The sequence below is a fragment of the Anopheles darlingi genome, chromosome 3 (genome assembly GCF_943734745.1).
Source record: "Anopheles darlingi chromosome 3, idAnoDarlMG_H_01, whole genome shotgun sequence".
NCBI lineage: Eukaryota > Metazoa > Arthropoda > Insecta > Diptera > Culicidae > Anopheles > Anopheles darlingi.
Genome location: NC_064875.1, coordinates 29,376,374 through 29,398,438, shown reverse-complemented (window position 1 = coordinate 29,398,438; position 22,065 = coordinate 29,376,374). Strand labels below are relative to the sequence as shown.

General features: G+C 48.5%; 7 protein-coding genes across 8 annotated transcripts in view; 3 read left to right on the top strand and 4 right to left on the bottom strand.

The window, feature by feature from the left end:
- Positions 1-248: 248 nt before the first annotated feature.
- On the bottom strand, positions 249-1,076 carry LOC125954398 (cytochrome b-c1 complex subunit 8). Of its 2 annotated transcripts, none has more exons than XM_049684647.1 (3): positions 953-1,076; positions 546-748; positions 249-437 (listed from the first exon to the last, which is right to left on the bottom strand). In XM_049684647.1, exons 2-3 carry the CDS (start codon positions 697-699, stop codon positions 343-345), a joined length of 249 nt encoding a protein of 82 aa, XP_049540604.1. In that variant the 5' UTR covers positions 700-748; positions 953-1,076; the 3' UTR covers positions 249-342. The 2 variants fall into 2 exon arrangements, with proteins under 2 accessions (XP_049540604.1, XP_049540605.1); XM_049684648.1 differs by having other exon boundaries at positions 887-996.
- Positions 1,077-1,198: 122 nt separating this feature from the next.
- On the top strand, positions 1,199-1,877 carry LOC125954396 (probable 39S ribosomal protein L23, mitochondrial). The gene is made up of 2 exons (XM_049684644.1): positions 1,199-1,600; positions 1,665-1,877. Exons 1-2 carry the CDS (start codon positions 1,307-1,309, stop codon positions 1,824-1,826), a joined length of 456 nt encoding a protein of 151 aa, XP_049540601.1. The 5' UTR covers positions 1,199-1,306; the 3' UTR covers positions 1,827-1,877.
- LOC125954397 (uncharacterized protein CG13380) lies at positions 1,830-2,467 on the bottom strand. Its single transcript, XM_049684645.1, has 2 exons — positions 2,176-2,467; positions 1,830-2,101 (listed from the first exon to the last, which is right to left on the bottom strand). Exons 1-2 carry the CDS (start codon positions 2,395-2,397, stop codon positions 1,982-1,984), a joined length of 342 nt encoding a protein of 113 aa, XP_049540602.1. The 5' UTR covers positions 2,398-2,467; the 3' UTR covers positions 1,830-1,981.
- Positions 2,468-2,603: 136 nt separating this feature from the next.
- LOC125954393 (WW domain-binding protein 4) lies at positions 2,604-4,548 on the bottom strand. Its single transcript, XM_049684642.1, has 5 exons — positions 4,256-4,548; positions 3,983-4,188; positions 3,837-3,909; positions 2,935-3,758; positions 2,604-2,867 (listed from the first exon to the last, which is right to left on the bottom strand). Coding segments are annotated over exons 2-5 (1,098 nt in total). The 5' UTR covers positions 3,985-4,188; positions 4,256-4,548; the 3' UTR covers positions 2,604-2,668.
- Positions 4,549-5,901: 1,353 nt separating this feature from the next.
- LOC125955398 (homeobox protein B-H1-like) lies at positions 5,902-7,009 on the top strand. The gene is made up of 3 exons (XM_049686533.1): positions 5,902-6,282; positions 6,389-6,645; positions 6,710-7,009. The coding sequence occupies exons 1-3, from the start codon at positions 6,243-6,245 to the stop codon at positions 7,007-7,009; spliced, it is 597 nt and encodes a 198-aa protein (XP_049542490.1). The 5' UTR covers positions 5,902-6,242.
- A 610-nt stretch (positions 7,010-7,619) lies between these two features.
- LOC125955396 (uncharacterized) overlaps positions 7,620-22,065 on the top strand; it is a 52,126-nt gene continuing 37,680 nt past the window's right edge. The window contains exons 1-5 of the mRNA XM_049686531.1: positions 7,620-7,763; positions 19,796-19,894; positions 19,964-20,059; positions 20,745-20,909; positions 21,063-21,752. Of these exons, the coding sequence (XP_049542488.1) occupies positions 21,110-21,752 (643 nt within the window). The 5' untranslated portion in view covers positions 7,620-7,763; positions 19,796-19,894; positions 19,964-20,059; positions 20,745-20,909; positions 21,063-21,109. The remainder of the gene's footprint in view (positions 7,764-19,795; positions 19,895-19,963; positions 20,060-20,744; positions 20,910-21,062; positions 21,753-22,065) is intronic.
- On the bottom strand, positions 16,853-18,292 carry LOC125955397 (uncharacterized). Its single transcript, XM_049686532.1, has 2 exons — positions 17,674-18,292; positions 16,853-17,496 (listed from the first exon to the last, which is right to left on the bottom strand). The coding sequence occupies exons 1-2, from the start codon at positions 18,290-18,292 to the stop codon at positions 16,853-16,855; spliced, it is 1,263 nt and encodes a 420-aa protein (XP_049542489.1).

Below are 22,065 nucleotides of genomic sequence, written 5' to 3'. Positions count from 1 at the left end.
TAAACAGCAATCTAACCAGGCGTTACCAGGGTCCATGGCAACGGATTTGCAGTATCCAAGCAACGACCTTGTTCCCAGACATGCCTGCGTACCGACCGGGTGCAGCAGCGATTTCGAATGGAATCATTTCCATTTTCGACTCCTAGGTCCTGCCATTGCTGAGGGGGTCTTTTCCAGTATCTAAGCTGATCGTTTCGCCTGTAAATCGGATGTTGAACTTTGCACATAATGCACTTCAGGGGTAAAGGGGGGGTTAGATTTTTAACATTTTATTACACTGCTAACGTTCAACCAGTGACCTCTAGATGAGCCAACCTGTTGTGACGAGCCTATCCAGATGAATTACGAATCATTCTCGAAGTCGGCTGGGTTCTTGCGGTTGATTTGGGTGTGCAGATTCTCAATGTAGTTGTACACCATGTAGCCGATAACGAATGCTGTCGTTTCGATGAGCCATCCGAGGAATATGGAAAATGAAATGAAAAGGGATTAGTTTCTTCTTCATCGGTGCGACCGGTCCTCTAGCACCGGTCCAGGTAACTTACGCGGAGTGACGATGAAGATCTGCGAACGGATTCGTCGCAGCGTATTCGGGATGCCCTTGCTGATTACGTTAGCGAAGGCGCGCTGTTCGAAGGGAGAGATCTTGTGCGTGACGATGCCGCGTACCTTGGCTAATTCTCCGAATCCGTGACCCATGGCGATGCAAGGTTTGGCCTAAGCTGAACGGTGTCCTCACGAAAGAGTCCTAGCAAGAAGGAAAACAACATCGACGGATTAATTACATAACGTTATGCTCTTCGATTGTGCGGTCCTGAAGCCAGCGACGGCGGATTTCGTATGTTTAGTGCAAAAAGCTTGAAGGGGTTTCCGGGGCTTAGCTCACCGCGATCACTTTATTTCAGGAAAAACGGGGAAATCTAGAAAATTTGCACGAAAAATACTCACGGACCTTTTTGCTTTTTGCTCCTTACGCAAGACGCGGTTGTCAGAATGAATCGGTGTCACCCTGTTGGAATGTGTTATATTTTTCGAGCAACGATTTCGATATCGGTGCCGGTGAAATATATTTTTAATTCCTTATCGGCAATATTCTAGAACTCAGAAAAAATATTCCTAGATAAAATAAATGGAAATTCAGAACATAAAAATATTTCAATAACGAGAATTTCACGAACAAAACGCAGTATAACAGTATAACACATTTGCCGGATGTTTTGGTGGATTACGGAGCGGTCCGGGCCAGACAAAGTTTGGAATAAATTGTTGGAAAAATCGGGTTAAAAAGCAGTTTAATCGTTAAACGATGTCGACCAGGTGGTATCCGATATACCAGCGTGGTAACCCGCAATTACGTGTGTTCCTGCCCAACTTTTGGCTCAAACTATTGCGACCCGAAAACGAGCAGCCCCCAAACGTGGTACAATTTGCATGCTCGATGGAAATGACCCGGCACGATGTGAGGAACTATCTGGAGAAAATCTATAAAATACCGGTGGTCAACGTGCGGACGCGGATCGGTATGGGAGACACCAAGCGGGATCTAGTGCTGGGCTACATCACTAAGGAGGAGGACACCAAATACGCTTATGTCACGCTGGTACGGTAATCCGCCGGTTGATCCCTCTCCGGACATTTATTAATCCTTTTTCGTTCGTACACAGCCTGCCACCACGAAGTTCGAGTTTCCCGACATGTTCCCAAACGATGCAAAACAGAAGATCGAAGACGACAAGAAGTCGCTGGACGATGCGAAAAAGAATTACAAAAAGTTCCTGGACAAAAACAAAGACCGGCCCGGAACACCCGGCTGGTTTTCTATTTAACGGTGTACGATGGTTCCGGTAATAAAATGTTAGTTTTATTCATGTAGTTCATTCATCTGCCTTCGAGACTCGTTGCTCCACGGTGGAGAGCTGCCCAGGCTTTCAGTTACGTACGATGGTCATCGTATCGGTCTACGATTAAGATTCTTGCGCGATCAACGACGCAACGGGGTTAACTGTACCAGCTTCGTGTAGGTGGCCAGGTCAATCGGTAGCTCTTCCAGATCTTTTCCGACGCATACCGGGCACGTATGAATGTCGTACAGGAAGACGACCTAACAGGGCAATCAGCGAGCTACATTAAACGACGTTCTACGCAAAAAAGCAAGCACAACTTCAGGAAACTTACATTTTGATGGGTCGGACAAGTACGCAGGATCCGACCGAAGAATAACTTCGCACAGCGCTTGCAGCGGATGGTGGTTTTCTCGCGCTTACAAATGCATTCCGCGAGTCTCAGGAGCTCTGCTTTACGATCTTCCTCCGTATATACCGGCGGCTTGTTGGCGATTGCGGCGAATCTCATTGTTAATGATTGTTTCACAGTTTTTGGGTTCGATTTTTGTCCCATTTTTATAACTTTTGCCTCGTTTTTGGTCGGCTGAAAATTTTCTTCCAGAACTACACTCCACCTGCCGTTCACAAAGGATCAAAAATGGCGTGTGCGGAGAGAGAGGTTCGATGAGCCATGGCGCTATTTCTCTTTATCGATCAATCGTTTCTAGAAATCGATTAAGCAATCCAGAAAAACCGTTTGCGTCTACCTGACCGGAATGAGATGTAACGTATTTAATCTAAATTAGGGAACTTGTAGGGCATGTGATTCTTATTTATTTAACCAGTTAATCTACATCTAACCGCTGCCGAGCGTTGCGTTGAATTTTTCGCTTTTTCACGAAGGCATCACTGCCCTTCACCTCGGATGAGATGCGATCGACGATCTTCTCTTTAAATTTCGGCTGCTGTATTTCCGGTGCTGCACTTGGTACGTACAGTGGGGCTGGTACTACGGGGAGCTGAAGATCTATCGGTTTTTCATCCCTGCAAAACGCACATTCCGGGGTAAGTAAGACTGTCTGATAGGCGATCGTTGGGTTTAGGTACTTACTTTGCCTCCACAGTTTGCCAGCTACCGTAGGGATTCCTGGACCGCTCGATTTCTGCATCCTCGGCGGCGGCTCGTTTGTGATCCGCCATTCGCTCAAAGTCTTCCTTGGCCTTTCGGTTTTGCTTGAAAATGTGTGCCATATTTTCTCGCCTCAAGCGGGCCGCAATTTCGTCGGCATTCTCGATCTCGTACTTTGCTTCCGATGCGGCCGTTTCCTTCTGCTTTTGCCAAGCCAATTTGGATAGCTTCTCGTACTCGTCCTTCTTCATGAAGCCTTCCGCAGGAGCCTCCCAGGCTGACTCGCCGGTCTTAACGTTCCAGTAGTACGGGTATCCTTCATCCGTTTCAGCCTCCACCCACATGGACCCGTTGCCTATCTGAGCCATTTCCTCTACACGCTTCCGTTTTGCAGCCGCCTTTGCTTTGTTCGAGCCATCAGCAGCCTCTTCATCACTGTCTCCTCCCGCTAAGTACAAGGGATCTGCTTCTCGGCCTCTTTTGGGAGGTAATTTTGGGCCAGCTCGTGATCCGCTAGCCGCAGAACTACTGCTGGTCGAGGGTGGACCGGCCGTCGAGACGGCCTGAGCAGCGGCTGCTTGCGCTTCTTCTAGCTGCTGTTTCGCGTACAGCTCCCTCGAGCTGATATCTGCGCAAGCACTAATGTCCTGCAGGTAGGCCTTCGCAGCCGCATCGTTCATCCTTTTCAGATCGGCATCAATTTTGTTCTGCTCCTGCTGGGCCTTGTAGCTGTTGCGGCTGATCTCCGAGATACGCTTCTGTACGTTTGCCTGGTGTCGTTTCCCATTTTCGTGAAACTGTATGCTCTATTGAACGGAAAAAGGGAAAATAAAAAATGTTACTTTGCACCGAATGAATTTCGTCGCCCTACACGCTAAACTAACCGATTTGTTATCCGCTAACCAGCACTTGCAGAAGTCACAAAACTTTCGGTCGTTCGATTTCCAGTAATCCGCCCTGTCCAGAAAAACCGAAAGGTTGGTGTAAAGTGTGGGTAAATTAAGATTGTTGGTTCTATTTCAATAATTACATGTCGCAGTCCGCTCTCCGTTATTGAAGAATTTTCAAAATTTCAACACTTCTAAATTGACTGTTTCTTCAGTGAGGATTTATGGCCAGTACAGCTATTGAATCCAGCATCCTGGGCCTTCGCGTAGACCTCTGCTTTCTTAGAGTCCAGCTAGCTTTCTGGGCTATTTGCAATCTTAGTTGCAGGAGATCTTGCCGTAATGCTTGCTGGAAGGAGAATTCGATCGTTAGTGCAACCTCTGATCCTTGCAGAATCTCGAACTTTAAAACTTACCGGCACGGTTTCCGAGTCTCCCGTATCTCTGTTCTCTCTAGGGTCGATTCTGAGTTGTTTGACTAGCTCCCGGAGCTACCAAAAAAGGGTCCCTTTTCCGGTAAAGGTAAAAGCGCCGTTTTCCACGATTTTCCACTTTATCGGCCTACTTTCCCAGCGAGAACGACGGCGGGTGTTGCAAATGATGCTAATGCTCTCTTATCGCTCTTATCACCCTTATCTTTATCACAAATATAAGGAAAAATTATCAAAAATTCCCACTTTTTGCAAAGATTTTTAACAAAACGGCGAAACACCAAAATGACAGCTCGTTTTGTGACGGTGCTGTTTCCGCAGGGTTGCTCGAAATAAAGGCATTTTTTGAAAAATTCCTTTATTTCGAGCAGCCTGCTTTGTTTCGAGCACAATTATGGCTTTTGCCTATTTCGAGCAGTTTTTCGAGCAACCTGCTTTGTTGTGCTCGAAAAATGGGTTTTCGAGCGATTGACTCGAAAATTTGAACGGCGGTTTTTTGGCGCTCGTTTTCCGGGCGGTAGATTGATCACAGGAAGGCGTATTTGGTAAAAAACCAATATATACACCTCAACCGATTCGGTAGGCTAACCGATTCTATTTGCATACATTTAGGGGCCGAACATTTCAAAATTTGGCCGTTAAATAACCAGTGGAATAAACAACCCAACGAGAATATGAGCTGAAATTCTGCGCAATTGGCCAGGTTCATGTGCTGAGCAAGCCCATCGATTGTACCAAACGCGCGGGTTAAGAGCTGGATGTGCTTAAATCTAGCGCGTGCGAGTTTGCTCACATTTTTCGAGCATTGGATACGTCTCACGTACTCGAATTCGAGCTGTGAGCATGAAACTCGACTTTTTGAAACCGAATTTTTTTAAACTTAACCGACAGATAGATTCGTTAAACTGAAGGTAGTTGCGGGAGGGAGTATAAATGGACGCGTAGTGCCGTGTCCGCTCGCATTCCGCTAAAATCGTCGAAGCAAATAGTAAAGTGTCTCCAGTGGTGCTTAAATTTGGTGAAATTGTGTTGTGCTGTGAAATTGTGTTGTGCCTTCAGCCTCAAACGTGTTCCCCAAGCAACCATAGGTAGCCTTCAGTTCTCATGAGGAGAAGAATAAATCCCCCTGAAGGCTCCAACAGTTCTGCCGCTGACAACAATCAGAACACCAAATCCCCTCGAAGGCTCAAACAGTTCTTTTATGAGAACACCAAATCCTCTGTCCAACACCAAATCGTGTGAAATATAATTTCTGAATTTGGATTTGAAACATAAACACGCGACCGATCGGTTTGACGTTTCAATTTCACGAAAATTCCTGAAACAACAACAACGTCGGTTGCATCTTCGCTTGTTAAAACAAGTGAAAAAACGTTTAAATTAGTGAAAAAATGTAGTGTAAAATAAGTGAAACAGTAGTGTACCATCGTAGTAAGCTGAGGTAAGTGTAGTTCACCGAAAATACGTGTTTGTTTTTTGTCCGCCGCAGCATCCGCAGCATCGTGATCGTGAAGCAGTTACTGATATTATGAAGGAACACCGGATGATAAGAAAGGCTATGGGATGAGGTAAGTACGCCGGTACCGGATCGTATCAATCCACGGTGACACTAACACGGATTCTCCCTTCCCCACAGGATGCCCATAATTCCATATTAAACTTTGACGAGAATGTGTCGTGTCGTGCATCATCATCAGGCGCAATAGCAGCATTCGGTACATCATGTGCAGTAGACACAGCAGCCGGTGCAAGTACCTCATCCGATGATACGTGGAGTGCTAGTTACCGGTACGCAGAATGGTGGAGGTGAAGGATGCGAACCTTTCCTTTCGACCTTTCGAACAAAGATGCTCCGTTGCAAGCCGGTACGTGAATGGTGCCGGTGGTGTGCCGAAGGAAATCGCCGGTCGTGAGTGGAGTGCGGAGACGATAGAGGACATCAATGCGACTACAGCGGTGCTTGCCCTGAAGCATGGACCGAAAATTGTCATCGAAAACTCCTTCCGTAATGGGTAAGTGGCGCCGGCGCCGAGGAAGTGCGAACAGGGTTTTTACATACAAATGATAACAATGATCTCTACCCCGTAATGAATGATAACAATGATCTCTAACCCGTAGCACGCCACCGGCTATCACATCACCGCAGCGCGGGAGACCGATCGGCTACGGCCCTGATCGTCAATGAGGGGTCCCCTCTGCTGATCGGGAATGGTAGCAGCTGCTGCTCGTCATCCGACGAACGGATCCACAATGAATTGCTGCGGCATGCACTGACGCATCATCCGCTCCATCACCACCACCATTCTAATCAGCATCACAGTGAGGTTCAGCAACGGTACCTCATCGGATGCTGCTTACGAAAACAGCGAGTAAAGGTAAGTCTTTATACCGGTGGTCTGCTTCATTCTCATTCTCTTTCCCCCTTTCTCTTCTTGACAGCCTCCATCCACATCATGCATCGGCCAAGGATATGTGCTCTCCTCCCCAGCCTCGTTGAACGGTTCGTTAAAGCGATCAGAACCGAACGATTCGTACAGTGGGACCCCGACCGATTACCATCATCACCATCACCACCGTAATCGACAGCAACTCGTTGCATCATCGGATGAACGGACAATGCAGATAGCAAACGGTGCCGGCACTCCTCGACCCTATCATCCGCATAACCTCGGCATGGAGTACGGTGGCCCAGCACCACCGTCACTGCCAGGTACGGGTACCACGGTGACCCCAACCTAATACCAAAGCCCGCTCCGGAAAGGGGCGCACGGCATCGCGGAGATAAGAGGGTGATTTTTATGGCAAAATTAGTGTAATTTATTTATAATTTAAAAAAATCATAATTTTTTGAAATAAAATTTGGTGCTATACATATATTTGTAGAAAATAAATATATATATCACATGTACACAATATATACCGTGCCTGCGCACCCTGCGGACAAAATGGGAACTATTTTGGGGGATTCAGCGTTCTCATCAGACGTTCTGATGGGCATTCTGAATCCCCCAATTTTGTATGGAGAAATTGCTGCAAATTTTGGGGGATTCAGAATGCTGATGAGAACAGCCTAGAGTTCTGATCAGAATTCTGAATCCCCCAAAATTTGTTCTCCTTGGTTGCTTGGGTGTCGTAATACCACAGAGAAGCGAAAACAGCTCCGAAAAGAGCGTTCCCGAAGTAAACATCCCACCATCCCGTGAATGTCAAACTCTGAAGTTTTTTCTAAAATACGATCGGGGATTTGTTCTGCATAAAGCTACCTGTCTTTTTAAAGTACCTTGCTGTCAGGGCGAGTTGTCACATGTTGCCTTGTGCGCAGCAAAGTGATTTTCGAGGCTGGTGCTCTACGTTGCGGCCAGCCGATAGACGGTAGTCGCGTGCTGACCACCAGCGATTACGCATAACTTAAATGAGTTTCGCAACATTTTGGGGCAGATAGCTAAAAGTGACTGGTGTGGTTTGCTGAGAATTATAAAAAAACCCAGTAAAGGTATGTAGGAAACATCTTGATTAACGTTATACAGCGACATAGGCTAATGTGATGTGAAAAGTTTTTATTTGATCGAAGGCGTCATTTGGAACAGAGAGTATAAGTCATGACGTGGCGCTTATAAGCCTGCCGTACGCGTTTCTGCCGGCTGGGTACGCGTCGTAATGGTGTGCGTGTGATCGTACCCCCTAGGTTCATCCCTCCTCCACCCCCTTCATAGGTTCCTCCTACCCCTCCCCCCGTCCTCTGCACCCCTCAACCCATTTCGGATGCCTGCATTAAAAATAGCAAATTAAATTTCACTTTAATGATTTTTATTGACACTTTTAATAATATACATTCACAAATCATAACACTAAACTTACCCAACTCCCTCAATCCTTCCTTCGTTGGTGGCCGAGCAGGACATTAAATCGCTCTTCGTGGCTCGATCGTGGCTCTCAGCTCGCGATGCGGAGGTATCTGGAAACACACAAAAAGGATATTATTCACTTTTATAACACATAAATCACTGTTATCACTGCTCACAAGCACTTTTTACTTACCGCAAAACTATTCCGCTGCCCCGAAGATGCACGTACAGGAAATTTCTGGAAGAGAAGTGTTACGCATCAGACGATCAGAATGATCATGCAAATATCGCTTGAAATACTTACCGGATCATACAGAGCATAGAGTTGTCGTTGCTGTGGGTGTTTAATAGTCTGAAACGAGAAGAAACCCCACAAAATGTGGGAAAAATAAGCATATTTTTTTGATACTTACGCGCGAGCACGATCAGCCGGATCACCTTGAACACCGAACAGAACTGTTTGACAGATTTCTCTTCCTCCTTTTCTTTCACCTCCTTCGGATCGGGACGTCTCAAAAGTTCGTTGGAATCACATCACACTTAAAATTGTTCAACATTGCATAAAAAAGTGTTGGAAATGCAACGAAATGCAATGTTGTATGTTGTTTTGCATTTGGTAAGGTTTTTAAAAATGTGTTGGGCAACGTTTTAGGTATTATTAATGAAAAAAACTTGTGGTTAAAAAAAGTACAGTTTCATTTCTCGGAGAGACTATTCCACGAACCTCATGATCGTTAGATCTGAGAAAGAGAACTCTTGCCGTCCCGTCGCAAGTGCTTAGGCTCAAGGTACTTTAAAAAGACAGGTAGCTTTATCCAGAACAAATCCTCGATTGTATTTTAGAAAAAACTTCAGAGTTTGACATTCACGGGATGGTGGGATGTTTACTTCGGGAACGCTCTTTTCGGAGCTGTTTTCGCTTTTCTGTGGTATTACGACAGTTCAAATTCACGAAAAGTGGCACGAAAGTTGAAGTTTATGCAAATATTCTCAAAATTCTTCCTAGTGTTTCAATATGGTATCGGTCCGTAGGTCTTGCCACCCGGCCTAGAACAAGAGCTAGCTAGCGTTCCTGGACCGTGCTCACTCGCTGTAAAACATAACTCGGTTGCTCGATTGATCTTAAATAGAGAGATGAATCATTTAAACATCCGAAAAAGAGTGAAATCAGGTACTTTCCTTGATAAAACCACCAAACTTGCCCATATCTTCTTCTTCTTCTTCTTGAAACTCACGTGGTTTTGTTGATAAAAGCGCCCTGCTATGAATGTCAAACAAATTCAAAATGGTGTCCTGTCAAAGCGGTTAAGAAGCTACCTGTCTTTTTAAAGTACCTTGCTTAGGCTGAGGTGACCTGAAAAGTTCCTTGATAGCTGATCACAGCCAAAAATGCTAAACATTGCACAAAAAAGTGCTGTAAATCGGATGAAATGGTATGTTACATATTATCTTTCATTTAAAACGCTTTTTGAAAATGCTTTGAGCGCTGTTTTATGTATTTTTCAATCAAAAACATGCTATTCATTTTCATCATCCCGGGGAACTTTTTATCGCGCCTCAAACTCGATCGCATACAGATGCATTCGTGTTCAGCACCGCTCGTGTTTACACGGATGATCCTCGCAGGATCGGTGAAAAACGAGACGGGAAAAAAATCGTCCTGAGCGAAACGAGGGCAGCACTAGGAGAGGCGCGAAGAGCGAGAAAGGAAAGAAAATTCGCCTCGAGCCAAAATAGGATGGAACTATAATGTTGCATGTTGTTCACCGATTTCCCCACCCGAGAGGGGAGGCTGCCCGCTGGGAAGTTATCGCGATAACTTTTGCTCAGTTTGAGCAAAAGTATTCGCGATAACTTTCTCGCACCTTCAAACCACAACACAAGGTCACTGTTTACTAGATTTGACTGCTGCAAAAGGTGTGGCACGATCCTTCTTGTATGCTTGATGTACATTCGCTTGCTAGACGTATGTGGAAACCGTTCGGATGTAGAGATGGTTTCCGTTTTTACTTCGTGATGGAGAAGTGGTGTAGTGTTCTCGCTGTGGATGTTTATTGCACGATTTCTGTGTGTATCGCGCGTGCGATACTAGATTTTACTTGTGCCCTGCAGCGCGTGCGCGGGAGCATGTTGCTCGACCGAGCGCTGCTGATGGAAAGGGAAGAGAGCTCGACAGCTCCCTTTGACGTCTAGAGGGTTAAGCACGTTACGCACGAACGCTGGAGTTAGGGTGGTTCCCCACAGTACTCCCCTCCTAGTCGGGACCGCGGACGAGGTCCAGACGATACCGGAGTGAGGGCGTAACGGCGATGACGATCGGGTACCCGTCGATCCCGGTGGTGCTACTCGTTGCAGCGCTGGGTTCTGGAGGCGCCGGGGTGTGACGGCGTGACCGCTCCAGAAGCGCCGGCTCGATGCGGCGGCTTGATGAGGGCTGCTCGTTGCAGCGAGGAAACCTGGAGGCGCCAGCGGTGGTGGCGAACTGCTCCAGGGGCGCCAACATGTCGTAGATCCGGAACCTGGTCGATGGAAGTCCTCAGAAGCGCCACTCGTTGCGGCGGTCGATTCGTAATTCCTTGGTTGAGTGATGAACAAGTTCACCCAGCTAGTGTCGGTGGGTCCCTTCGTGTGACCCGACCGTAGCTGCAGGTAGCCTCGTATCGGTCGATGTCGATGAACGGTATGTCTTAGTCGTTGGGAAGTCTGGAGGCGCGGCTAGTTGCGGCGAACTGCTCCAGGGGCGCCAGCGCGTTGCGGCGTCTTTGGTGATGGCTGCTCGTTGCAGCGTCGAAAACTGGAGGCGCCAGCGGTGGTGGCGAACTGCTCCAGGGGCGCCAGCGCGTTGCGGCGTCTTTGGTGATGGCTGCTCGTTGCAGCGTTGAAAACTGGAGGCGCCAGCGGTGGTGGCGAACTGCTCCAGGGGCGCCAACATGTCGTGGCGGCTTTGGTGGGGGCTGCTCGTTGCTCGTTGCTAACCCAGCTGTTACCGGGAAACCAGCGCGCATGGCTTACCCGTAGCTGTAGGAAGCAAGATGGCGGGCGAGTGTAGCAGCGACATTGTTCTAAGAAGTTAGCGAACACACGATTCGACACGTTTCCTCTTACCGACGCGAGAGAGGAAATTCGGCGCGCGACGCTCGATGCTCTATTCGGTGCGCGTTTCTCTCGGTGAGAGTGTGAGCATAAAAAGCGCAGAATGCTGGCACGCGAGCGTGGCGTCGGCGGCTTCCAGGAAAAACACGTTGGGTCGTGTCTTACTGGCTCGCGAGCGTGGCGTTGGCAGCTTCCAGGAAGTTCACTGCACCGTTGTTGGGAGATGTGCGGCTCACTTAGCGCGAGGCGTGGGGTGGGGGTGCGTGTGACACTTGCGAGTTCTTGAACCGATTTTCCGCACGGCGCGTGGTTTGTTCGCACTTTTACACTTTGCGTGTCACAGCGTGACCGTTGCCAAAGCGTGGACGCATGTAGTCCGTTTCGGGAAAAGCCGGCTCGTTTAGCCTGGAAAATTTCCGAAAACTATCACTGTTTGCACTCCCCGAGACGTCGGGGTCACCACTTTCGAATTTGTACTTCCCCATCACGTCGGGGTCACCAGTGTGGAAACCGTTCGGATGTGGAGATGGTTTCCGTTTTTACTTCGTGATGGAGAAGTGGTGTGGTGTTCTCGCTGTGGATGTTTATTGCACGATTTCTGTGTGTATAGCCGTGGCCACACGGGGCGAAAACTCTAGCGCAAACGAAAAAATTAATGCCAAAACGTTTACGCTTGCCGTTTACATGCTGTCAAACGATTATTGGTCCGTGGAGCGTAAAACCTAGCGTAAAAGCTTTTTGCAAACGGTAGAGCTCACAATATGTTCTTTTTGTGGTTTACATCGACAGTGAGTGATCATTGCTAGTGTATTCAACCCTTTTCTTCAAAAAAACGATTTTAATTTCCTCAACCCGGCCATGTAAACATATCGAAGCGCAAAAGTTTTGGCATTAATTTTTTCGTTTGCGCTAGAGTTTTCGCCCCGTGTGGCCACGGCTTATCGCGCGTGCGATAGTAGATTCTACTTGTGCCCTGCAGCGCGTGCGCGGGAGCATGTTGCTCGACCGAGCGCTGCTGATGGAAAGGGGAGAGAGCTTGAGAGCTCCCTTTGACGTCTAGAGGGTTAAGCTGCTTTCACATCGAGCGCGTTTAAACGCCACTAATAGACGCAGCAGGTTTTTTGACGCAGAAAACACGGTTGTATCACATCAAAATATATGGAAGTGTTCACGTAACGCACCGAAAGCTATTTTTTCGAGCTTTTGAAGAGCTTAAAAGTTGGCGTTTTTTTTCGGATCTGTAAAAATCTACAGATTGTGGCAGGTTCTGAGCCGACTGTAGCAGGCTACGTAAGCAAGCCAGCGTTGCCCTTTGGTTTTGCAATTTGTTTTGGCAAGAATGTGTTGAAATCCGGGTAATAACTATTTTGCGTGAAGATTAAACTAATTATCATGATTTGATAAGGTGGCGGTAGTGATTTGGTGCTGATTTTCGTGTATTTTAAATCGGCCTTCGCGCAACCTAGGTGTGAACAATAAAATAAGCTTTTGCGTCAAAAAACGCCAACTTTGGCGTTTTTAAAAACGCGCTCGATGTGAAAGCAGCTTTAAGCACGTTATGCACGAACGCTGGAGTTAGGGTGGTTCCCCACACGTACATTGCAGTTATCGCGATAACTTCTCGCCGGATTTGTATGGGATGACGTTTGTTTGCGAAGTTCTCGTCGAGAAATTCTCCAACATTCGTCATCGTCTGGACGGAGTTTAAGAGAGGCGCGAAGAGCGAGAAAGGAAAGAAAATTCGCCTCGAGCCAAAATAGGATGGAACCAAGGTACTTTAAAAAGACAGGTAGCTTCTTAACCGCTTTGACAGGTCACCATTTTCAATTTGTTTGACATTCATAGCAGGGCGCTTTTTATCAACAAAACCACGTGAGTTTCAAGAAGAAGAAGAAGAAGATGTGGGCAAGTTTGGTGGTTTTATCAGGGAAAGTACCTGATTTCACTCTTTTTCGAATGTTTAAATGATTCATCTCTCTATTTAAGATCATTCGAGCGACTGAGTTGTGTTTTACAGCGAGTGAGCACGGTCCAGGAACGCTAGCTAGCTATTGTTCTAGGCCGGGTGGCAAGACCTACGGACCAATATGCTTCAATATGCTATTGAAACTATTGAAAGAATTTTGGGAATATTTGCATAAACTTCAACTTTCGTGCCACTTTTCGTGAATTTGAACTGTCGTAATACCACAGAAAAGCGAAAACAGCTCCGAAAAGAACGTTCCCGAAGTAAACATCCCACCATCCCGTGAATGTCAAACACTGAAGTTTTTTCTAAAATACGATCGGGGATTTGTTCTGGATAAAGCTACCTGTCTTTTTAAAGTACCTTGGATGGAACTATAATGTTGCATAGTGTTCACCGATTTCCACACCCGAGAGGGGAGGCTGCCCGCTGGGTATCCGCTGTCCGCAGGCGGTGGTCAAGTTGCATATCTTTCCACTAAAATGATGAACCAAGACGATCATTTGTCGCTCTAAAGACTGAGCACTGTCGCGGTAAAAAGCTGAATTAACGCTTAAAGATGTGTGTGTGTGTGTGTGTTTTTTTTGGTAAAGCAAGGTTTAAAAATCTTCAAAAGACGTTGTGCGGGATTCACTCCAGTGCCTACCCGCTGAAAACAATCCTTGCTCTTCAACACTGCTTCGATCCCCCCCGGGACCACGTCGAGGTGATTACTTCGTGGGGAGTGGGGAGGGGGGAGGGCTGTACGCTTACGCTTCTCCTAGTGTCGGGTTCCGCTGATCTCTCCTCCCCCTGGACTGGAGTGTGGACATGATTATCGTCACTGCGCGGCTCACCGGGTCCCACGTCGCTTGCTTTTTGCACATTTCCGCTACGATGTCGTCGGCCCCGAGATTCCCGTACTCAGCCCTCTCCGCAGCGAATCTAGGGCACTCGAACATCACGTGCTCCGGCGTCTCTTCTACGCCACTTCCACATTCCGGGCACGTTGGTGATCCTGCGTGACCGAATCGGTGAAGGTAACTCCGGTAGCAACCGTGTCCTGACAGGAACTGCGTCAGGAAGAAGTTAACTTCGCCGTGCCGTCTACTGATCCATAGTCCCAGATCCGGAATGAGCCGGTGTGTCCACCGACCATCCTTGGCTTGGTCCCATTGGCTTTGCCACCGGGCCACAGACTCTCTCCTGGCCACTTCACGCGCGCCTCTGGCACCCCTTCGGCTATTGCAAGCCCTATCCTCCGCCAGGATAATGCCAATAGGCATCATGCTCGCGATGACGCAGGCCGCTTCTGACGATATCGTTCTGTACGCGCTTATGACCCTCATGGTCATGAGTCGGTATGTGCGGTTCAGCTTAATGCGGTTACCCGCATGCGACTCCAACGCCGCGCTCCATACCGGTCCTCCGTACCTGAGTATAGACGTCGAGACGTTAGCGTAAAGACGTCTTATACTACTGCGCGGTCCGTAGCTGTTCGGAAGGATCCTTGAGAGCGCGTTGATGGTTCTTGCCGCCTTTTCGCACACGAAATCCACATGGCTGTTAAAGTTTAGGCGGTCGTCGAGCATGACGCCCAAGTACTTCAGCTGTCGTCTCGAAGCGATGTCCTGATTGCCGACTTCGATCGCTGCATGTTGAACTGCCTTGCGGTTGCTGACCATCAGCACTTCCGTTTTGTGTGGGGCCACTTTGAGCTCCGCTGACGCCATCCACTCGACCACCTGGTCTATTGCTTCGTTCGCCAGCATTTGTACGTCGTCGACCGATACCCCTTCCACGGATAAGACGATGTCGTCGGCAAAGCCAACGATCTGCACCCCTTCGGGTAGATGGAGCGTCAGGACATCGTCGTACATAGCGTTCCACAGACAAGGCCCCAGAATGGACCCCTGTGGAACGCCCGCGGTGATTTTCGCCGTCTTACGACCCTTTGCCGTGTCGTAAAGGAGCACTCTGCCCTCGAAGTAGCTTTGCAGGATTCGGCACAGGTATCCCGGCACGCGCAGACGGTGTAGCGCTTTCGCGATTGCCTTCCAGCTGGCGCTGTTGAAGGCATTGGCGATGTCTAGCGGTACTATCGCGCAATACCGGAAACCCCGTCTCTTGCATTGCGTCCACTGTCGATCGCCCTTTCCTGAAGCCAAACTGCCTCTCCGATAGCCTGTTCTCTCCTTCCGTGTACCTGGAGAGGCGGTTCAGGATGACTTTCTCCAGCAGTTTTCCCACCGCGTCGGTCAGGCATATCGGTCTGTATGATGACGCCTCACCCGGGGGCTTCCCCGGCTTTGGCAACAGCACCAGCTTCTGTCTCTTCCATTTATCCGGAAAGTGGCCTTCTTCCAGCAGTTTCTGCAAGACGACCCGAAACATGTCGGGGGCCTCCTTGATCGCAGTTTTCACCGCGACGTTCGGGATCCCGTCCGGCCCTGGCGCCTTGTTGGCTGACAGCTTCCTCCCGATTTCCATGAGTTCCTCGTTAGAAATCCGGATTTCGGACGCTATGCTTTCGTGGTCGTTCGCGTATGGTGTTGGTGGCCACGCAGTTGGCTCGTGCGTCGGAAAAAGCTTGGCCACTATGACTTTCAGCTTCTCTGGGCACTGCACACTAGCTGTCGCCGGTCCGCTCACCTTCGCCATCACAATGCGGTACGCGTCGCCCCACGGGTTATCGTTGGCTGCCGCGCACAGTTCCTTAAAACACGCCGATTTGCTGCGCCGGATTTCCCGCCTGAACGCTGATCTCGCGACCCGAAACACCACCCGTTTTCCTTCGCGATCTTCATCCGTTTTTGCCCGTTGAACCAGTCTCCTGGCTCTCAGGCAGGCGGCTCGGAGGAAGTCCAGCGTCTCGTTCCTCCAATATGCTGGTCTATGAAGCTTTCGCGGCTCTGTCGATCTGGGCACGCCTTCGCAAGTGCATCCACCAGTTCGTCCGCGTTTTGTGGCTCCGTCTCTGCGAGCACCTCGAGTTCAGCAAGGAAGCGGTCTACGTTGAAACACTTTGTCTTCCACTTCCTGTCTTGCGAGCGAGCGTTCCTCTGATTCTCCTTCGCTCTCCGCCCGACGCTATACCGAATCGCCTGGTGGTCGCTATCTGTGAAGCCCTCGCACACCCTCCAGTTCATCCCGGCGATCAACTGGGGGCTACCGAAGGTGAGGTCGATAATCGACTCTCGGCCGTCCCTCCGGTACGTACTCGTCGAGCCTTCATTCGCCAGGATCACATCCAGCTGAGCTAGGGCTTCGAGCAGCGCAGTACCTCTGTGACTCGTCGATTTGCTGCCCCACTCTTCCGCCCAAGCGTTGAAGTCTCCTCCGATAACTACTGGATGCCTCCCCGCTAGTTCGTTGGTGAGGTTGTCCAGCATCTTCTTAAACTGTTCCAGGCCCCAGCTCGGTGGTGCATAACAGCTACACACGAAGATACCGTTGACTTTCGCTATGACACCGCGGGCGTCCCTTGCTGGGAGTTGGACACCACCTCGTCGATCGGGTGCTTTCCCATTACCCAGGTTGCCGCCTTCTTTGAGCTATTTGCCACCCAGGTAGCGTTGTCTTCGGGCACTCGGTACGGCTCGGAGATCAGCGCTACGTCACACTTCGCTTTTGCTGTCGTTTGCACCAGCAGTAGCTGTGCCGTCTCGCAGTGGTTGAGGTTCACCTGGATGAACTCCATTACTGCTTGGTGGCTACCCTCGAACGATATGCGTTGCACCGCGGTCCGCCTAGTGCGTGTTTGTTGTCACCGCTGGCGGCGCAGAGCATACATGCCGTGGTCGACGAACAATCCTTGGCAATGTGCCCCTCTCCACCACAGTTGTAACACAATTTCGACCTGTCGGGGCCTTTGCAGTTGACCGACAGGTGTCCCAGCTCCAGGCACTTGTAGCACTTTCTGGTACTCGGGTCGACACGCGGAGCCACTCTGATTGGGCAGACCGACCAGCGTAGCTTCACCGAGCCCTTCGCCAGCAACTTGCCTGCTTCCTGTGGGTGCAGCCAGACCGTTGCCACCTTCATATTATCGAACCCCTTCCTTAGTCGCAAGGAAGAGATCTCCTTTACACCGCACTGCTCCTTGAGGGCCTTTTCCAGCTCGCCCTCGGTGGTGATGCTGTCCAGGTTCCGACACTCGATCGCCGTGTCATGCGACAGTGTCTTCACTCCCTCCTCCTGCCCGAGGGACTTCTGGACCATCGACCGCAGCTCCATCGTGGGTACTTTCGCACCCGCTCTTAGCTCGATGAGCACCCCTTCCTTGTGGTTCTCGTCCTCACCACTTTCTTCTCCATTGCCTCGAGAGCCGGATCCAAGGTTATCTTCCGGAGAAGATCCGCATAGGTTATGCCTTTCATCTCAACCCGTATGGCATCTCCTCTTGCCCTCTCCCCCGGACGCTGTTTCGCCGGCATTTTAGGTCCGGTTTTGGCGCCCCCGGGCTGGCTTCGTCGGCCCTTTCTTAACGCGTACGGGCACCGTTTGCCAGCCTTCTTCACCCTCCGCCTCCGGGCTTCCTTCGGGTCCCTGGGGCTTCCTCTTCTCCTCTTCTTCCCCCGGGGTCTCCCGCTTCCTCTTTTCCATCCTCGCCTTTGGTGTTGCCAGGTCGATCGCTGGCGTTGCCATCATGGCTTCCGCCCGCGCCCTTTGCGCCGCCTCGGCCCTCTTCTCGGCTTCTGCTGCCATCGCCTCAGCCGCCACGGCCATCGCCTCGGCTGCCTCGGCTCTTGCCTGCAGCTCTTTCGCCTGGGTGGCCGCCGCTTCGAGCTCCTGCTCCGCCTGCTCGGCTCTCTGCAGAAGCCGCCTGTGCTCCTGCACTGCTCTTTTCGCCATTGCCGTTAGCTTGGCTTGCTTTTCCTTTACGGTGATGAGGATGTTGTTCTTCGACATTACGAGCGAGTATAGATCGTTCGCCATGTCGTGCGTCCTCTCCACTGCGTTATCCGATACTCTAGTCTCCTCCTTTGACGTGGATACCGCTGTTGGCGTCCCCGCACGTACCTCCTGGCTGCCATGTTGCTCGGCACCTTGCGCAGCACTTTGCACGGCACCTTGCATGCCAGCCCGCTCTCGATCTTGCGATCGCGCCGTCTTTCGGCTCCGCAAGAACCCGTCCATGCCGACCGCGTAGCTGCCTGCTCCACCACGCACACTGACACTATGCCGTTAGCGTACGCTCGGCTTCACTAGCACTGTGGCGATTGCCGGCCACTGCTTGTTGTCGCGCACTCACCCCAGCTCCGCACCACAAACAACCGCTGCGCTTTTGGCTGACCTCAGCTGTTTCGCTGGACCAGTCTGCCAACGAAGCGCAGGGCCGTTCTACGTGAACCGGGCTACCGCGACCGATAAATCACAATTCGTGCCCTATCCGTCACGCCTTTTCACTACACCACACTGGGAAAGGCAGCGTTCTGCCTTCACTCATCCGTCTCTCACACCGGAAGGCCTCCCGCACCGGCCCCGCACGCAAAAAACCGTTCTAGGACGGAGCAAGGTAAAACACTTCCGCACTCGCCCGCCTGTGTGTGTGTGTGTATGTGTGTGTGTTTGTGTGTATGTGTGTTGGAGTGATTTGCAGTCATATGCCTGATTTGCAGGGCAGTCAATCGGCCGTCTACTACTAACCGCTGACGACTGAGTACGGCGCCGGCTTAGTTGGTATTTGCAACCTCTAGTGTCTTGAGAAAAAAATATCAAAACCCTGCTAAGGTAAGGTACGTTAGAAATATTTACTTAAGCAGTTGGCGCTGGCATGACTTAGTGCATTGTGATGTGATTTTCTATACGATCGAACGACTTCGAAGGCAGTTCTTGTACTAACTTTGTAGAACGAATAATAACGTGGCAAAGAATATTGTATTTTATCAAGCAGTTTAGTAGAAATGATTGAAATGTGAAAAAAGAGATGTGAATGGAATGTTACAACCGACTGCCACTCGAAAATAGTTCTGTTTACATTGTATGAGATTGCTGTTTTAGTTTGCTACCATCGGATCAGAAGAATCCAACAGTGACTAAACAACCTCACAATAAAACGAATCAACCAATTGTTCGTCGGCTTACAGCTAACCATCCTGACACTTACCCAGTTGCTCTATTTAAAATTGTCATGCAGTGGGCTGGTTTGCATAAGCTGTTCAGTTTAGAACTAGATAACGGTTTTATTGTCAAAGTGATACGGTGAAATCTGTGATTGGAATGAGGGAAATTTTAGAATTTAATCAAATTGAAGCATCCAACATGATGATTCGATTGTTTGTTCAAAACATCGAAAAGATATTAGCATTCCATAGTTTATACTGTTTATTAATTATTCAAGAACACCCTTTGTCGGATTTCAAGACCCCCGAGTAGGATTATTGCTAATCCACTGGGTAAATTAATGCTGTCGTCAATGATAGCATATCAGATAAAATATTCCATTTCTCTCACTCATTGATAACCCTAATGTGAGCAATATGAGCGAGGGGAGCGTGAGTGCATAAGCATAAGTGCATCATCACATGTTATCTAGGCACAACTGCCCTAAAAAAATCAATTTAACTTCGTTTTTAAGTTACTCAAGGTGATCATCACCATCAGATTTCTTACATTTATGCAATCGATTATTTATTCCAGTTTGAAGAGTACATGTGTAGTAACGATAATCAAGCTGCAGGCGGTTTGGAACGATTGAAAATCTTCACTACGATCTGGTGACTTCATATCGTCCATATAGTAAGAACATTAATTCTAACACCTTCCGAGAATAACTGTTATGTTATTTGTATTAAAATATGATCCTAGATTTTAGTACAACAAATATTTCAAGCTGCGACTGAAAGGAACTCTGTAGCTATAGCTGAAACTGAAGCGAACCACCCCACCGGTCATTTTCCTAAGGTAAGCCACATTTCAATACAGGTTATTTCAATACACGTTAGGGGGCTTGTTACAGTGATCTTTTGTCCAGCTTGCGGCTCTTTTGCCATCCTGGTTGTTTTTGCTTGCTCTATCACTCTGCAGTTGTTAACCGATTGCTGAGAAACGCGCTCGAGAGCACTATACAATCGTGACTAGGTGCATCATCAGCTGCCTTGCATTTATTGTTGAAAGCGCCATGCCTAACTTAGGTCTTACGCTTATATGGCGGATTTTTTTTACCAGCAGCTGGTTAACTAAGTCGATGCCATGTGCGTATTACACGCTAATGTGATATGAAAAAAAAGTTATGTACCCCAATGTGATTTGCAAATTTTTATTCGATCAAAGGCGTATGATCGGCACATAGTGACCGACGAGGTCCACTGGAACAGAGAGTATAGGCCTATTGCGAGTGTCTTGTCTTGCAATCGAGACTGCTGTACTACTGCTGAAAAAAATTAGCAGTCTTGTTGAGCTCTTCTGAATAAACTTGTGAGTTTTTACTGCCTGATTTCAAAACTCCCTTGGAAGCCACTTGGTGCTGGATTTGCTCTATTACTTTATGCCACTTTCGAAATGACGCCCAACGTAGACTACAAACTACCTTAATTATTGGACTTCAAAGAATGCGTCTCCCAATTGCCAGACGGATCGTTTTTTTTAGCATTTACAGGTCGCTCAGGGGCCGTAGGAACTAGTAGCACATACAATTTTTCCTTGACGGATTTGGCATCGCTGTGGAAGTCTTTGGCCTGGATATGGACTGGCCTTGCTAATCGTATTTGGCACTAGTACCGCCTTCGCCTTGCGCCGTTTTACCATCGTAAAGGTATCTGCTTCCACGAGGTTTTCGCTACTCGTTGCCTCTTCCATTTTTTCCTCGCTTGGTAACATTCTGTTTGTCCGGCGACCTGTCCTTTCTTTCCTGTTATTTATACATAATAATTGCTTACGATAATTCCGTTTTTTCTTCATTTTCCAGACTATTAGGATTATATTTCGTCATTGCTATTTCAACCGAAGAATCGGATGAATAGTTCAGAATCAATGCTACTCTCTGGTGGCAATAATGACCGAAAAAGAAAACGACCAAATGGTGAAGAGAATGAAAGGGATGAACCGCGTCCAGCCAAGACCGGGAAATTGGAACAACATGTTAATGAAACGGAGATGCGGCGAAATATGTCGGGGGTTAAAAGCTTTCTGCATGGTATAGCGTATCAGATTAAACTCTGTATTTACGTATGCCTGACGGCCAAGAGGTCACTAAATCCAACAGAAAATTGTGACAACTTCAGCTTTACAGTTAAGGCAGAGGATCCTATGGCTGGAAAGTTCGACGACATCGTATATGAGTTCCGCGATGGTGACAAGACAGGAACGCTGAAGATTCAAGCTAAACATACATCGGAATCACCTGCTCCGAAGATAACGTTGAAGGATTTCACAACCACTAGCGATACGAAGAATCCCTTTGCTCTTCAGAAGTATTTTACTTCGTTCTGTGACCAACAACAATCCTCAACTGATCTGGAAGGATTTATCATTTGCACCAATTGGGATTTAGACGCCAAGGACATGGATATGTGGAAAGCAGTCGATCCAGCTGTCACGGACGATTCAACAACATCTCTGGATTCCTATGTCTCATCATTATTCGATAGAATTGGAGGTAAATACTATCAATTGGACTACGATAAACTATGGGCTGCGGACGGTACGTTTAGCAATTTTCATCAACTATTACGGAAATGTTCCAAGCGTGCTAGACTAGCCAAGCTATTGGTCGAAGCTACCAAACCCAACAAGAAGATTACGTACAGCAATTCCCTCTTTAAAGAGTATCGTCAAGCAATTTTGAATGTAATAGATAGGAATGAAGGATCAACGAATGATTCATACGGGTTCACAAAAGAATTTCTGGATTCATCCTTCTCCAACTCAATGCCAGGATATGATGCATTTAGACAAGAGTTTGAAGATCA

Coding starts and splice junctions, on each gene's coding strand:
- LOC125955398 (XM_049686533.1), top strand. CDS start 6,243: ATGGACCGAAAATTGTCATCGAAAACTCCTTCCGTAATGG. Junction 6,283..6,388: donor GAAAACTCCTTCCGTAATGG/GTAAGTGGCGCC, acceptor TCTAACCCGTAG/CACGCCACCGGCTATCACAT. Junction 6,646..6,709: donor TACGAAAACAGCGAGTAAAG/GTAAGTCTTTAT, acceptor TCTTCTTGACAG/CCTCCATCCACATCATGCAT.
- LOC125954397 (XM_049684645.1), bottom strand. CDS start 2,397: ATGGGACAAAAATCGAACCCAAAAACTGTGAAACAATCATTAACAATG. Junction 2,102..2,175: donor CTTGTCCGACCCATCAAAAT/GTAAGTTTCCTG, acceptor TTGCCCTGTTAG/GTCGTCTTCCTGTACGACAT.
- LOC125955397 (XM_049686532.1), bottom strand. CDS start 18,292: ATGGACGGGTTCTTGCGGAGCCGAAAGACGGCGCGATCGCAAGATCGA. Junction 17,497..17,673: donor AGGAAGCCCGGAGGCGGAGG/GTGAAGAAGGCT, acceptor CTTCTCCGGAAG/ATAACCTTGGATCCGGCTCT.
- LOC125954396 (XM_049684644.1), top strand. CDS start 1,307: ATGTCGACCAGGTGGTATCCGATATACCAGCGTGGTAACCCGCAATTA. Junction 1,601..1,664: donor AATACGCTTATGTCACGCTG/GTACGGTAATCC, acceptor GTTCGTACACAG/CCTGCCACCACGAAGTTCGA.
- LOC125954398 (XM_049684647.1), bottom strand. CDS start 699: ATGGGTCACGGATTCGGAGAATTAGCCAAGGTACGCGGCATCGTCACG. Junction 438..545: donor GATCTTCATCGTCACTCCGC/GTAAGTTACCTG, acceptor TCGAAACGACAG/CATTCGTTATCGGCTACATG.
- LOC125954393 (XM_049684642.1), bottom strand. Junction 3,759..3,836: donor GGTTAGCGGATAACAAATCG/GTTAGTTTAGCG, acceptor TCCGTTCAATAG/AGCATACAGTTTCACGAAAA. Junction 2,868..2,934: donor TGGCAAACTGTGGAGGCAAA/GTAAGTACCTAA, acceptor TGCGTTTTGCAG/GGATGAAAAACCGATAGATC.